Genomic DNA, 16855 nt, shown 5'->3' on the forward strand with positions numbered 1-16855 from the left:
CAACTAGCATTGTCTATGAGAATGCAGTTTAAAAAATACTTAAAGAGCTAACTTACACATTTCCAAAAATATTCAACATAACTATAGACATAAATGGACATTTTCTTAATTATTATAAATCTCTGCCTGATGGAACCACATTTTGTGAGTTAGCTCTATTTGGTAATAATTCATGAAAGATCTTCCATCATTACTCAGAATAACCACAAGCTGGGGGTACAGTTGATTCAATGAGAATTATGTAGTCAGTTGGGCCACTGAAAAGTATTAAAAGCTATTTCCAATAACCATTGTGGACAAAAATGTGAACCAGATAATACAGTATTTTGAAAATATTTTAATATTTGCCATTTTTGTTGCTTGTGCTAATAATATATACATTGATTTAGCAATAAATATACTACTGTTACATAGAGTGCAATATTTTTAGTATTCATAATTGGTTGAAATTAATGCTGCATTATCGCAATAAATGAATAAATAAATATCACACCCAAATTCCAAACTAATGCTCCAGAGGTTATCATGAACAAAAACTAAAAGAAATGTGTTGGGATTTATCTTTTTAAGCATGATTCCTGTAAACACGGCCAAGATCACCTTTCTCAGTCCTAACATTTCGTGTGATAGCTTTAAAAGAAAACAGAACATACAAATCCGACCACATCTTTTTTGCATAGGAAATAAATTAATCGTATTTGTAAATGCAGCAATCTCTCAGTGAAATGTCTTCATCACAAAGCTCTTGTTTTGTGTATGAATTCAGAACTTTTGAGCAATAAAAGTGCTCGGAGTAAGTTTATAAAATATGCTTTCTGGATTTAAAATTGAACAGGAAAATTTCCAAATACGCCATAGTTATGATTCTAAGATACGATGTACATGACAGCCGGCCAGGAGGAAGTGCCTCTCTGCGGACAACAGTGTACAAAGAGAAGCACAGTGCTGAACAGAACTTCCCTTTCGCTTCTCCTCACGTCGGTGCCTGGGAGGCTGATGGAGCGCGAGGCCACATGGCTCATGCTACTTGTTGCAAACAAGGTAGAAGGGGGTGTAAGGACAAATTTAAAGTAGATAACAACAACAACAACAAAAAAAAATGGCAAAAATACAGTACATATGCTTTAACCAGTGCACTTTATAAAATAGTTCGCTTCATTCATATTCTTTTATAAAGTGCAATGTTACCTAAAACAGAGACATGTACCTTCATGGCTCGCAATACCATTGAACAAACTGCCAGGACAGAGCAGTGCAAAGTGAGAAACACGGAGCTGAGCATGCACTCAGATGGGCCCCGAAGACCGAGCCTGGGGCCACGGGTCCTTATAGCTTTTCTTTTACTTTTTGAAAAAGATGAATAGTAGGTTATCATCATATGTAACCACAAAATAAAAACAATAAGTTAAAGTCCTCGCTCAGAAATAAGTATATGCCACACATAAAATTCATTACAGAATCTTTTTTAAAACAGACATGTTTTCTCTCTGATAAATTCCTGCAGAAAGGGTGCAAATCTCTTAAAAGCCCACATTATCCACAAGGCAAAGCAGAAGGTGTCGCCACAGTAGGAGCAACTTGCCGGCAGACAGCTGAAAGGCCTGTGACTACTCTGCAAGCAGTTCGAATCCGGCCAGCCCCTAACTGCATTTACAGGGGCCTCTGCTCCTTCCAGAATCGTCCTGCTGGCACCAGGTAAGTCACTAAACCGTGTGACCTGTGCTTCATTCACAGTAACATGGTCTGTCCAGTGCTTTAGGACAAGGATAACCAATGGGTTTTCCTGAAAAAATTCCCCAAGAGGCAGATTGAGACCAGTGGGACTTGTTTTTCTGTTTGGTTGGTGGTTTTCGTTTTTGTTTTTTTGGCTCATTCAGGATATTTTATTTTCTTAAAGTAGACAAGCTTTGACTTTGATGGAACATCACCTCAGGCACTGCCGCGGGAGCAAAGGTGCCAGGCTCCGGGTCACAGCCCTCCGTTCCTGTGCCGTTCAGTCCGAGAACTGGAAGAGGGGCTCGGGGTTATTGCTGTCGGCAGGGTTGCTGGGCTGCAGGGCCTTCGTGGGGGTGGTTTTACCGTGAGAGTGAGAGGACGAAGAATGGGAGCTCTCGCTGGAGCTGCTGCGCGTCTCCGTGCTGGTGCTGGTCTTCTTCATCTTCCTCCTCTTAGCCAGAGGGGCCTTGTCGACATTCTGCAGGCAAAACCCCTCTCTCTTGTATTTGTTAAAGGCCTAGGGGAGAGAAACAAGGGAACCCCGATGAAGGTACAAGGAGGGAAGATTCCTTGGCAATTATGACTACAGCAGGAGGCGACTTTGGTTGTCAACCAATAGCTCCAAGGTGTTTGGGGAACAAAGTCCTAAAACCATTGTATCCAAACCTCCTGTCGGGTACAGAGTTCACGGGGTGGTGGCTGAGGATGCTGCTTAAACCAAACCAGCTTGGCTGTCCGGGAGTCATGATTCTCATACATCATTTGAAGAAGTTAGCGCTACCTCTCAGTAAGAAACATTGACTGACTGGAAATTCCTGAAGACTATCAGCATCCAACACACCCCTCCCACACCCCACTCCTGCTACGCCCATTACTCTACTAGTTCTGTGTCTGAGATTTAAAATCCTGACCACAGAGTCCCAACGCAAAACAGACTTAATCCATTATGGGCCCCTGCTCTCCACTTCCAAGTCAATGCAATTGGGCGTTATCTTGGCCAGTGAATCTACACACAGGAGATCAGGGCTACACACCCCAGGCCGGCGTTAGCCAGTGGGCAGCCTGTCTTCACTTTTCTTAGCCTCAAGCTCTGGCACGGCTGCGGTTGCCCCTGACAACCTTGCATCGCGTCACTGAGAAGATATGGATCACCTGCTACAAATTCTTGCAGTTAATCTCTTTACACCTCACCATATCCTAGTTCATTAACTTTTAAATCAATGTCTGCAGCTGAAGGGGAAGCGCTATCCCTCCTTTCTCAAGATAATCCCTTCAGAGGTAACTGTATTTCTCCTTCACTCGTTTACCCCTTAGACAACTATCTGAATGTGTTTGCATCTGCTGGGCACGGATGTGTGGCTCCTGCAATGCAGGCTCAGCCTCTCAAACACAATCAGTGCCGAATGCCGCGTACCTACTTCTTACCCCTCATGGTCTCTAGAACACAGGAGGCCCAAAACGGTTGCCGAATGAACGAATTTTCACGGGTGCCTTAGTTCCTAGTGTTTATTTATTGTTTTAAAAGAAAATGATTCCGCTTATTTGAGAGAAGAAAGTCCTAGTAGTAGGTAGTACATTGTTTTCATCACCTACAGGAAATCTTCAGCTATTCCAATACCCCCACTGCCTGATCTCACACACTCATTCCACACGTCTAGGAAGGGCACTGTGGGTTTGCAGGGACTCTGGCCCCAAGCACTTGCTGCTTGTAAATGTGTTTGTATCCTGACATTAAAAGAACATTTTAAGCCTTTTATTTCTTACTAGAGGCCCGGTGCATGAAATTCGTGCACGGAGGGGGGTTGTCCCTCAGCCCAGCCTGTACCCTCTCCAATATGGGACATCCCTCTCACAATCCAGGACTGCTGGCTCCCAACTGCTTGCCTGCCTGACTTCCTGATTGCCCCTAACCGCTTCTGCCTGCCAGCCTGATCACCCCCTAACCACTCTGCTGCCAGCCTGTTTGCCCCCAACTTCCCTCCTCTGCCGGCCTGGTCACCCCTAACTGCCCTCTCCTGCAGGGTTGATCACCTCCAACTGCCCTCCCTTGCAGGCCTTGTCCTTTTCAACTGCCCTCCCTTGCAGGCTGGGTGCCTCCCAACTGCCCTCTCCTGCTGGCCATCTTGTGGTGGCCATCTTGTGTCCACATGGGGGCAGGATCTTTGACCACATGGGGGCAGCTATATTGTGTGTTGCAGTGATGATCCATCTGTATATTACTCTTTTATTAGATAGAATAGAGGCCTGGTACAGGGGTGGGGGCCAGCTGGTTTGCCCTGAAGGGTGTCCCGGATCAGGTGGGGGTTCCCTTGGGGTGTGGGGGCGGCCTGAGCGAGGGACCTGTGGTGGTTTGCAGGCCGGCCACGCCCCCTGGCAACCCAAGCGGAGGCCCTGGTATCTGGAATTTATTTTCCTTCTACAATTGAAACTTTGTAGCCTGGAGCGGAGCCAAGCCTGGGGCTCCCTCCGAGGCTGGCAGCCATTTCTGTTGGTGTTATAATTGAAACTTTGTTGCCTTAAGCGGGTGGGCCCGGCCAGGGTGTGTGGAAAGCTTTGCTTCCCCTGTTGCTGGCGGCAACCCTGGCCTGCTCTCTCAAGCTCCATTCTGCCGCTATTTGTTTGAATTTGTTTACCTTCTATAATTGAAACTTTGTAGCTTGAGTGGAGGCTTAGGCCTGGCAAGGGCAGGCGGAAAGCTTGGCTTCCTCTGTTACCTAGGAAACCTTGCTCTCTGTGGCTGTAGCCATCTTGGTTTGGGTTAATTTGCATGCTCGCTCTGATTGGATGGTGGGCGTGGCTTGTGGGCATGGCTTGTGGGTGTGTTGGAGGTATGGTCAATTTGCATATTTGTCTATTATTATGTAGGATTTTAACTGTTATTACTCAGAGTGCGTCTTGGAGGTTATGGGGTATCTGATTCCTTTCAAACCCCACACTGCAGAGCACAGGCCCTTACGTGGAAGGTGGCCTTCACGCAGGTGTGCACGGCGGCTCCTGAAGACCCCAGGATGTCGGGAGTCATCAGAGGATTGGAGGACAGCTGACTGCCGTCTTGGAGCCATTCATTGTACCTCAGGCCAGACATTTTAAGCCTTTTATTTGGATCGACTGTGAGAAGTCCTGTGGGAATAAACAAGACATTTTTTATTTTGTGATTTGCCATTTCAAACAGTTTAAAATCAACCTCAGATATAAATCTCAATTATGTTCACATGACATGATGGTTTCTATAAGGCTTCAACCTCCTACAAAAATAATTACCCTTTCATATGCTCTTAAATGCCCTAGTGAGCACTGGATGCTAATGAGAAAGCCCACAACAGCCTATTTCTAGGAGGCTGTGGGCTAACCGACTTTTCAATCAGGAGAAAATAGCCACCCAACTAAGACTCCCCGGGGTGACCGGGTAAACTCCGAACGAGGAAAGAGCTAGACCTACTTCACGCCCGTACCAGCACCTTCTCTAAATCAGGGGTGCGGCCAGGCCTAGAGAAGTGGAAGTGGAGAATCCAAGAGGAGTTCTGAGGAGACACGAAGACAAGCCCCAGCTCTCACGCCACCAGGGGGCCATGTGCTGGAGGCGAGGGGAAGGGCTCAGCCAAGGGAGTGTGGGCACCCTGGGAAACTTCCAGAAGACGGGTCCTGGGGGATGAGAGAAGTGGGCTCAATGAGGAGGGGTGCCCAGGGGTTAAGAAGAGCTAGTGCACAGGAACGTGGGGTGCAGGAACCCGGAAGCTCGGCACAACTGAGGAATCAAGTGTTCACAGGCAGAGGCAGGGCGTGAAGGGCCTTGAGTTTTCAATGTGCTGTGCTGGGGCATGACCTGAGGTTAGTGGACTCTCTGAAGGATTTGTAACAGAGACATGAGCATCTCTGGACATGCCGATCGATGATGGACAGACAGGAAACGTGAGAGGAAGTGAGACAAGTTGAAAGAATGTTGTCGGATCTTAGGAGAGAAATGGTGACGAGGACTAAGGAGGCGGCCACGTGAATGGGGAGAGGGGTGCGAGGAGGGATGCTGAACCTGCAGGAAGCAGTGACTGGCTGTGGAAGGCGAGGAAGGCTGGGAGGTAGCAGGTGTCCAGCTTTCTGATTTGGTGGACTGGCTTCTTGACAGTGCCAAAGAGGGAGATGTGAGGAGGCACACGTTTGGGGGAAAGGAGAGTAAAAAAGAACAGGTTTGGCTCTGGCTGGTGTGCTCAGTGGTTAGAGCATTGGTCTGCATACTGGAGGGTCTCAGGTTTGATTCCCTGTCAAGGGCCAGTACCTGGGTTGCAGGTTCAATCCCCAGCCCCGGTTGGGGTGCATGCGGGAGGCAACCAATCAATGTGTCTCTCTCATATCAATCTTTGTCTCTCTCCTTCTCCCCCACTCCCTTCCACTCTCTAAAAATCAATGGAAAAAATATCCTTAGGTGAGGTTTAACAACAACAACAAGTACAGTTCAATGTGGAGGTGCCAGACTAGGATGCTAATGGACCCAGGTGCTAGTTCCTATGGAGACAGTGGATAGGATCACTGAGGGAGAATGTTCTGATAAGAAGAAATAGCACAATACAGCAGCCTGGAACCCTTTTAGAACACATGGACTCCTTGAGTAATGAACAAACATATGTGTAATGGCATGACTCCACTTCAATCTCTGCACAGCCCATAACATAAAATTTCCTTAGATTCTTACCTTGGATCAAATCTTTAGCCTCTTGGGATACATTCTTCCAGGCTTCTCCTTCAAAGGAGAAATCTCCCTTTTTGATTTTCTTCATGATTTCCACTGCACTGGTGCATGTCAAACTTTTGTCATGAGATTGGAATGGAACTTGCCCAGACAACATTGTATACTATCGAGAAAAAAAGAAACAAAGAATGTTTCAACAGTTTATTATGATTGGCATTATTGGGTTTAAAAGATTATGTGGCTTCTATCGCTGAAACAACCAATACCTTTCAAAGACTTTTAAATAAAGAGGAATGGCTTATTATGACATCAAGATTTAAAAGCATCCTATATAATAAAAGAGTAATATGCAAATTAACCACCACTCCACCATACCCACAAGCCAAGCCCACCAGCCAATCAGGAGCGACTATGCAAATTAACCGAACCAAGATGGCTGCGGCCACAGAGTGAGCAGGAGGCTTGGGTTTCCCTGGCAATGGAGGAAGCCAAGCTTTCTGCACACCCTGGCGGGCCCAGGCCTCCACTCAAGGCTACAAAGTTTCAATTATAGAAGATACCGTATTTTCCGGCGTATAAGAGGACTGCGCATATAAGATTTTCCTGGGTTAAAAAGTCGTCTTATACGCTGGAAAATACGGTAAATAAATCCCAACAAAAACGATGGCAGCCACGGAGCTAGAGAGAGCAGGAGGCTTGGGTTGCCCCTGGCGATGGAGGAAGCCAAGCTTTCCTCAGCCCTGGCCTGCCTTGGCCTCCGCTACAAAGTTTCAATTATAGAAGATAAATAAATCCCAGATACCAGGGCCTCCACCTGCAAACCACCACAGGCCCCTCACCCAGGCCGCCCCACGCCCCAAGGGAACCCGCACCCTGATCCGGGACACCCTTCAGGGCAAAGCAGCTGGTCCCCACCCGTGCACCAGGCCTCTATCCTATCTAATAAAAGAGTAATATGCAAATTGACCATCACTCCAACACACAAGATGGCTGCCCCATGTGGTCAAAGATGGCTGCCCCCATGTGGACACAAGATGGCTGCCACAAGATGGCCAGCAGGGGAGGGCAGTTGGGAGGGACCAGGTATGCAAGGGAGGGCAGTTGTGAGCGATCAGGCCAGCAGGGGAGGGCAGTTGGGAGGGACCAGGCCTGCAAGGGAGGGCAGTTGGGGGCGATCAAGCCTGCAGGGGAGGGCAGTTAGGGGTGACCAGGCTGGCAGAGGAGGGAAGTTGGGGGCAACAGAGCCTGCAGGGAAGGGCAGTTGGGGGGGACCCAGGCCTGCAGGGGAGGGCAGTTAGGGGTGACCAGGCCTGCAGGGGAGGGCAGTTAGGGGTGACCAGGCCTACAGGGGAGGGCAGTTAGGGGTAAACAGGCTGGCAGGGGAGCAGTTAGGCATCAGTCAGGCTGTCATGGGAGTGGTTAGGGGGTGATCAGGCTGGCAGGCAGAAGCGGTTAGGGGCAATCAGGAAGGTAGGCAGACGAGCAATTGGGAGCCAGCAGTACTGGATTGTGAGAGGGATGTCCGACTGCCCATTTAGGCCCGATCCCAGTAGGACATCCCTCGAGGGGTCCCAGATTGGAGAGGGTGCAGGCTGGGCTGAGGGACACCCCTCAGCCCCGTGCACAAATTTCGTGCACTGGGCCTCTAGTCTATATATAAAAGCCTAAGCATCCAAGCAGTAGCTATGACGCACAATGACCACTGGGAGACAGACGTTCCAGCTGGTAGCAATGACACGCACTGACCACCAGGGGGCAGACACTCAACGCAGGAGCTGCCAAGCTGTGGTGACTTGGCAGCTGTGGTTCTCGAGTGACGCAACCAGAACCAGAAAGGAGGGAGTCCAATTCTGGGGTGTGTCACCCGAGAACCGCCCTCTCGCAATCCAGAACCCCTTGGGGGATATCAGAGAGCCAGTTTTGGCTCAATCCCCGCGGGCCAGACTGAGGGACCCCACCGGTGCACGAATCCGTACACCAGGCCTCTAGTTTTACATGAAGAAGCTTGACCCTCTGAGGTTGTTACCTGAGACAAGGGGGCTTTGGACGAATTTGGACTTTCTGAAAAAAAGCTGTGCCCAAGAAGGAAAACAACTACACTCATGAGACTGGAGAGTTTGAAAATAGTAGACAAGGAGAAGACACCTGTTTCTAATTTTGAGCAATATAGTAAGAAAAATATTTGTTCGAAGGAGGGAAATGCTAGGACATCTGTAGAACAAAGACAAACAACTTAATAAAAAACACAAAACCTCCTAAAGCTTTGGTATGGAAGGAAGGCTACAACTGGATCGGACTGACCGAGCCCACAGGTTAGGAGAAACTGCCCAACATCCCTCTCACAGTCTCCTAACTGACACCAGGGCCTCTACTGCCCCCTTTCCTTCCTGCAGACACAGAGCAACAGGTAAGCAGTGGAATCCCTTCCAGCACGGCTCTATGCAAACTCCTTCCCTGGCTTCCCACACCTTCCCCTGGGCCTGGGCCTCACAGTTCCCAGGCTCCACCCCCACTTTCCCTACCGACAGTTCTTCTGCCTCCCTGGCTGGGCACAAGCTGCACGTCTCCTTAGACCACCACTTGCTTTCTTCAGCTAGCAAAGTCTGCCCCCCACCCCCATCTAACTAGGGGCTCCGTCCCCTGTCATCATTCTCGCAGAGAGAAGACACAGAGGAGAGAAATGAGTGTTAGAGTCAGATGGACCTGGCTTCAAACAAGTGCTTATTTCCTAGCTCGGGAAGATCAGTTAACCTCCAAGACCAGTTCTTCATCTACAGAGTAAAAGCAACAAGGTCAAGCCATCCATTGTGCTTGGTAAGAAGCAGCAGCCTGCTCAGTTACACACCCACTCTCCATCCCGGGCTCGCTGTTGACCCCTTCCCTCCTCTTTCTCTGGCTGGATGGCAACAGGGACCCCACGCCCTATGGGAAGGGGGACACATGCAACTTCCAAGCCCCTTTGCGGTCTGCTTTCTAGGTCGCTGCTGGCACCAACCACTTGAGCCTGGGTTCCCCAAAGAGCAGAGTCTGAAGCAAATGCTTATACACGATTACGTTACTGAGGAGCACAGGCTGTGAGGAGGAGGAATTGAGCACAGGAACGGTGCACACACGGAGGAACTGCAGCCGTGGCTAAGAGGGGCCAGCAGGGACCAGCTGCTGTGCTGATGGGGTACACGGCACGTCAGCTGATGGCGCTGATAAGCACCTATTGACCTGGTCAATGGATTCTTCTTCATTCCCTTCAACAGGAAAGGTCAAAGCAGGAAGTCCTCACATGGCAAGGACGGCATTCACTCTTTCCCAAGAGCTATGCTGACTTTCCTGCTCTGCTGTAACGGTCTGCGGGGCCTCCATCATCTTGACACTCGAGAGAAGCCACGCTGGTTCTCTGTATTGATGTCCTCATTACATGAGGTCCATGGGCAGAAAGTGGCAGGTATTCTAAGTGCCCTATACATATGCATGCCAGAGGGTGGAGATAAACTACAAACATCCGGGGACTGTCACCTGGGGAAGGGTTTAGAGCCAATGGTCAGGGCATAGAGACATTCCCCTCTGAAAGTCGGGCTGCGGTACCTCGTCCCATTGGAGAGCAGCACAGGGCTCAGCGGGCTTCCCTGGGTCTGGGTGGAGGCATATATTGCAGCTGAGAATATGGCTCCAATCGTTTTGTCAGGCGACTTGGAAGGCTACCAATTTAAGTGAGGCCCAGAGTAAAGAAGGTGTTGTTGCACGTGCAAGCTGCAATACAATCCGTCCTGCCACTTCGGCTACAGGATTTGGTAGACCTGATGCTAAAGTATCTGTGAAAGAGGCTCCAGCAACTCCACTGAAGAGCCGAGGAGCAGGCCTGAAGGGTTCTGTGCAAGGCCACGCCCTCTGTGACTACTCTCTGAAAACAGCTCCGCTGAGGCAGGACAGTAAGAAGGTAGGACTATTCCCTGGCAAGTGGAATGAGGGAACAGGAGACGAAATAGTTAAATAAGGCTGAGCAATTAACAGCCTGCTAATAAATCGCAAGATCTTCCCTAACCAAAGACACCTAGGAGCAAACAGTTTACACCTCTCCTCCCCAGACAGTGAGTAGCTTAGATGACCCTGGTCAGGAAGAGAGATCACAGAGACGCAGTTGGTGCCATTCGTGCCAGCCAAACCCCAGGATGGACGAAGTCAGGGAAATAAATATCAAAAAAGCCCAGTTGGAGACAGACAGATCCCAGATAAAAATAAAGCAGTGAAGCTGACCAGAAAAGGATCCCTACTCCCCTACATGCTCATTTTGATGCGTCAGCATATTAAAGGACACACCTGGCAAACTACTGAATATTCTGCTGAGACCCTCCCCTGAGAACTCCCCTAAAACTCCCACCTTTAGAAAAGAGATGAGAACCCTCAAGACAAAGGACCCTGTGTGCTCTCTCTCGAGCACACGGTGCACCCCTTTCCTCAGGCGTGTACTTGTGCTTTCTTTCTCCTAAACTCTAAGGGTCCCCATGAGACTTGCAACCAGGGGAGCAGCAGGCAGCAGCAGCTCATCCTGTCCTACATTTTCTAAATACTGTGTCATACACTGAATGTGTGTGCCTCCAAAATTCGTATGTCGAAGACCCAATCCTCAGTGTGACTGTATGTAGAGAAAGGGCCTGTATGGAGGTAATTTAAGTTAAATGAGGTCATGGGTGGGGTTCTGACTGAACAGGAATAGTGTCCTTTCCAACAGACGCACCCAGAGCTTGCTCACTCTCCCCGAGAACGAGAGGAAAGGGTATGTAAGGACACCACCATGCTGGCCCCTGGACAGTGCACTTGCCAACCTCAGAACTGTGAGAAAGTAAGTGTCGTCTGCAGTACTTTGCTATGGCAGCCCCGAGCAGATGAGGCAGTGGGTAAGCTCTATGCTAATTAACGTCCTGCACATCCATGAGGTAGACTGGGTTGCAATCAAAGCCACATGATACTATGTGATGCACCTTCCTGAAGTATTTGTTTTAGTCAGTGGGGGTAATAGAAATTATTTTCATATTAAAATATCCACATTCATGTTTGCTGGATGCAACATGCAAAAGGACCATAAATTTCTAAGGCAAATCAGGAGACTCCAAATAAGCTTTGGGCTTGTTATGGGATAATTCAGGCTTTGTCTCGGATCTCTGGAGATATGCATTCATTTATGTGGAAACGTTTGCAAAGCACTCTTTTTTCTTGACAATTTAATGCAGGTGTTCACTTTATTTTCATCTGTTTCATTATGCATCTCTAAAAGGCAAGGATTTTTAAAAACCACAATCACAACACCATTATCTACCTAAAAGAATTAGCAGTCATTCCTTTGTATAATTCCATATTCAAATTTCTCCAATTATGTTATATGCCCTGTATATTATAATCACATCTGTATGAGTTAGTTTTAGGTTGAATTTAATAAATAGGATTGAAATTAGAATTTGCTTGAATCAGAATTCAAGTAAAATGCAAACACTGTATCTTAAGTGTCTTTTTAAACATCTTTATTGTTGAAAGTATGACAGATGTCCCCTTTTTAAAGTGTCATCTAATCTATAGGTTCCCACGCTATTTTTTCTTATAATTTATTTGCTGGAGAAACTGGGTTGTGTGTCCTGTGGCCTGCACACAGTCTGGATATGGTGACTGCTTCCCTGTGGCATCATCCGCTTCTCTGTCCCATTTCCCTTTAAAACCTGTGAGATCTAGAGAGAAGCACGGCTTCTGTCCGTACATCACACCCAGTTGTTTCCATGGAGACAGCATTCAGAAGCTCTAAGACGATATTTTAGAACCATAAAAAGGATGATGGTTTAATTGGCTTATATTTAAAGTAAGGGTTCTTTAACAGGGGGGAATCTTATGTTATTACAAAAAATGAAAGCCTCTTTTTTATTTAGACGTATTTCTTCAGGAGAGTGCTACTAATGTTTAAGTCGCTAAATAAAACTCTCAAGTCCATAGAAGCTAGTTGTTTATTTTTATTTTAAAAATATGATTCATAAATTTTAGTTTGAAAATTATAAAGATGACTTAGAGTTACTGAAATAAAAACCATATGAAACTTAAACCAAAAGAGGAGCCATCCTGCAGGGACACCTGGCTAGCCATTAGGGGAAAGCAAGCTGATGCCAAAATAAACCCCAGATGGAGTGCTGGTGAACGTGTAAAAATAAAATACAATCCTAGAGGGAAATTCAGGAGGATATTTTTATAATCTTGGGTTGGGGTAGAGTGACAATCTGAATCAGAGCAGGTTCCATAAAACAACAGACTGACATATCTTACTACATAGAAATTAAAAAAAAAAACCTTTTCTATTTAAATCCCTCTGAAAACAAAATTAAAATCCCATATTACTCTAAACAAAGTTGTGGAACAAAGGACAAACCAGAAAAACATTTCCAATATTAATGGCAGACAAGATTAAAATCCTTAACAGAGCTTTCAAGTCCAGTAAGAAAAACTCCCCATAGGAAAGTGGGCAAAGCTCACACACAGCAACTCCTAAAAGAAAAGTACAAATGTCCAGATACATGAAAAGATGCTGAGACAATATTCATCAGAGGAACGCATGCAAATGACAACAGCAGGAAACAATTTAAGACTGACATTGATAGTCTTCCATGTATTTGCATATAGTTCGGAGAAGATACGAAAAACCTTCTAGAAGGAAATCCAGGCATAGATTTCAAAATAAAGATGTGTATACCCTTCTCCTAGAAATCTATTCTAAACAAATGGTGAGACAAATGTAAGCACATATATAAACAATATTCATGTGTATCGTTTAAAATTAGTGAAAAACTGGAAAATGCTAACTTCTCATTAGTAAATAAACTTTTGAGACTCAAACTACATGTATACTATACTCTCATTTTAAAACACCCAAATATATATGCATGTCTATAGAAAAGCTTATAGAAAGACATAAGGAATACACAGCATGGTGGGATGGGGGCGAGGGATGGGAGTGAGAGGGAGACGGTCTCTATGATGAGATTCCCAGTGATGTCACTTTTTTCTTCTCTCTTCCTGTAGCCTCTGAAAATTTCTCCCTAGGATCACGCATTACACATTATATGCATAAAAAGTAAAGTTATTTTGAAGAGAAAACACACTCAGATCTTCCTAGCTTAATGTTCCCTTTCTGATCACTGCAGCCAAGGACATTTTGTGAAAAGCATGCTGACCAGGATCACTATCGGTCACTAAAAACATTTATAATTCTACTATTAACTTGTAATTTTTCCTAAATGATATTTTTTAATTACATCTTTAGTTTCAAAACCTCAAAAATATTATATATATGTATATATATTATATAAATCTATATATTTTGGTTAATCCTCTCTGGAGAATATTTTTCTATTGATTTTTAGAGAGAGTGGAAGGGAGGGGGAGACAGATAGCGAAACATCGATGTGAGAGAGACACATCAGTTGGTTGCCTCCTGCACGTGCCCCAACTAGAGTTGGGGATCGAGCCTGCAACTGAGGTATGTGCCCTTGACAGGAATCAAACCCAGGACCCTTCCGTCCACAGGCCATTGCTCTATCCATTGAGCTAGGGCTCAAAGAATATATTTTTACTCTTTTTCTATTGAGTCACTTTGCTTATTTTCACATTATATCTAATATGCATATCTTTTGAAAATACACTATCTTTCTAAAATAACAACAACAATAGATAACTTTTTTATTCACATAAAACACAGCTGCCTTAAATATTTTAAAATAAACCCAAATCAAAATTCCTCCATTTTCTCCAATGCAAATTTTAAGAAAAGCAAACTGTCTTCCGTCAGGCCTCTAACCGAAAAGAAACCAACTTGCCAATTTTTTCATGAATTTAGGGGAAGCAGCAGAGAGGCAGGTACCGAGGACATCTAAGAACTGACGAGGTTCTAGGTGCTACCACAGCCAACTCACCAAAATGACGCCCAGGCTCCAGAGGTCGCAGGACTCGTCGTAGCCGTTCTGGTTCAAGAGCTCGGGGGCAGCGTAGTGAAGGGTGAAGCACGGCGTCTTGAGAGGCTGATTGTCAGGCGGCTTTAAGCGCGCAAACCCGAAGTCAATTACTTTAATTTCCAAATTGTCATTCTCATCAGTGAACAGTAAATTCTGCAAGATACAAACACTCACGTCGGTCTCTCACCAAAACGTCACGGGACTTGGTGATGCCATGGATGGAAATCATATGTCAACACTGGACTCAGGCACAGGGAGGGTCTGATCGGGAGGGTCTGGGAGCTGGATACCAGTGTACTGTTGTTCTCTGCTCCGTCATGTTTGGTGTTATTTCAACCTGACAATGTCACGGAAACATTTGTCGACTGCATTGCATCATGTCTCCTCTGACATCAGCCTCTTCTAGGCTTTTCTGGAACTCTGTGTGTGCGTTCTACTTCCTCCACCAACCTCCCTTCCAAGATGGCTCGAGTGAGCCTGCTCTCCATTCAGAGACACCACCCAGTCGTGAATTTGAGATGGAAGGAAAACGGGAATATAATTAAATAGTTACATGTAAGGCTTCACCACAATTGAAGTCACGGGTGGGGTTCCCGGGCTTGTACTTGAGAGCCATCTTCAGCAGATGACTCCGGAGCAGGGCAGGGAGGCCCGCACCTGGCCCCTGCTCACTGAGCCTACTCCCTCTCTGAGAATGACTTCAGTTTACTCCTTATCAAGAATGGCAGCGGACTCCCTTGATCTCAGCCCTGGAAATGGAGGGGATGTGGCATGCTCCTCTCCTCTCCTCTCCCAACTCTAAGAGGAGGGGGGTGTCAATACTCAGGAATGGGAGGGAATAACAATTCAATCTCCTTGTGTCTTCGTCTAAAGCTCTGCCTGAAACGAATTTGATAGAATTGTTCTCAATCTTTTAAGACTATGGGAACCAATTTCAGAAATACAAAGCAGCTTATAAGAATGTCAGCCAGTTTCTAAATTTATCTGATTCTCACCTAGAATTTAGGATTTTGCCTAGGCAGAAAATGAGTGCCACATAAATATCTACCAAGAGATACAGAGTCCGATCTTAAAACGGTACATCACTGGGAAAAGGATTAAATGTTTAGTTTGGAAATAATATACTCTTCCATTTAAAAGTCAAAGTGAAAGCTCTTTTGTTATGAAAATGTTATTACGAAGGTACATTTTCTTTTTTAAAAAAATACTTTATTATTGATTTTTTACAGAGAGGAAGGGAGAGGGATAGAAAGTTAGAAACATCGATGAGAGAGAAACATTGATCAGCTGCCTCCTGCACACTCCCTACTGGGGATGTGCCTGCAACCAAGGTACATGCCCTTGACCGGAATCGAACCTGGGACCCTTGAGTCCGCAGGCTGACACTCTATCCACTGAGCCAAGCCGGTTAGGGCACAAAGGTACATTTTAATTTCTCTAAAAAATAATTTTGATTTAGAATTACAACTGTAGTAGAATATCGTAAATAATCTGACAAGTCTTCATTTCAAACGACTATGTGAGAGGAAAGTTTTTTAACAAAAAAAGAATTAAGTATCAGTAAACTAGGAAGGCAAACTAAATCCTGCTGGAGGGACAGTTGCATCGTTTGAGGCTCATGAGATAACAGATGGCCAGTTATCAAAGAATAAAACATGTGAAAACGAATTCTATAGAGTCATGGAACAGATCTTTTCAACTTAAGAAAATTACATGCTTGTTCCTTGTCTATCAAGAAAACATTTAAGTGGTGTGCTTTCACATTTAAAAATAGACAGCTAATCTCCGATGCACAGAGCACCATATTTTCAGTGGGAGTTCTGTAGGAGAGTGAGAACTATGATGGAGGAAGCAGAGGGGTAGCTGTCATAGTTGCAAGTTCATAAAGCAAATGTAGTTTTGATTAACCACTAGTAATAAGAATAACAGTAACATCTACTACATAGACTGGCCCTGGCCAACGGGGCTCAGTTGGTTGGAGCATTGGCCCGTACACTGGAAGACCACAGGTTCAGTTCTCAGTCAGGACACAAACCTAGGCTGTGGGTTCAATCCCCAGTCGGGGTGCGTACAGGAGGCAGTCGATGCATGTTTCTCTCTCACATCGATGTTTATGTTTCTCTCTCTCTCTCTCTCTCTCTCTCTCTCTCTCTCTCTCTCTCTCTCAAAATCAGTGAGCACGTCCTCAGGAGAGGGTTGGGGAAAAAATACACAGGCTGAAGTTTAAATACGTTAGAAATTGGTCAATTATATTTGAATGCACATAATTCGGTTTTTAAAAACATCCCCTTCTTTCCAATAATCCAAGATACTTAAATAAAAGGCAAAAATGGTGCTTTTTGAGAAAGATTCTTTTGTGGCTTAACACAAAAAATAAACACCAAAAAAAAAATAATTTTAAATATACTTGAAAATGCATTATAACCACACGGGTAATAAAAACGATGTTCTATTTTAAAGAGAAACTATGTATAATTTTGCA

General features: G+C 45.6%; 1 protein-coding gene across 2 annotated transcripts in view; it reads right to left on the bottom strand.

Annotated features, from left to right (window-relative positions):
* Nucleotides 1-227: 227 nt before the first annotated feature.
* RPS6KA5 (ribosomal protein S6 kinase A5) overlaps nucleotides 228-16855 on the bottom strand; it is a 131474-nt gene continuing 114846 nt past the window's right edge. For both annotated transcript variants that reach the window (XM_079768120.1, XM_079768121.1), the window contains 4 exons: nucleotides 14335-14526; nucleotides 6401-6560; nucleotides 4673-4836; nucleotides 228-2233 (listed from right to left, as the gene is read on the bottom strand). In XM_079768120.1, the coding sequence (XP_079624246.1) occupies nucleotides 1994-2233; nucleotides 4673-4836; nucleotides 6401-6560; nucleotides 14335-14526 (756 nt within the window). In that variant the 3' untranslated portion in view covers nucleotides 228-1993. The remainder of the gene's footprint in view (nucleotides 2234-4672; nucleotides 4837-6400; nucleotides 6561-14334; nucleotides 14527-16855) is intronic.

This window comes from Cnephaeus nilssonii, assembly GCF_951640355.1.
Source record: "Cnephaeus nilssonii genome assembly, chromosome: 4".
Taxonomy (NCBI): domain Eukaryota; kingdom Metazoa; phylum Chordata; class Mammalia; order Chiroptera; family Vespertilionidae; genus Cnephaeus; species Cnephaeus nilssonii.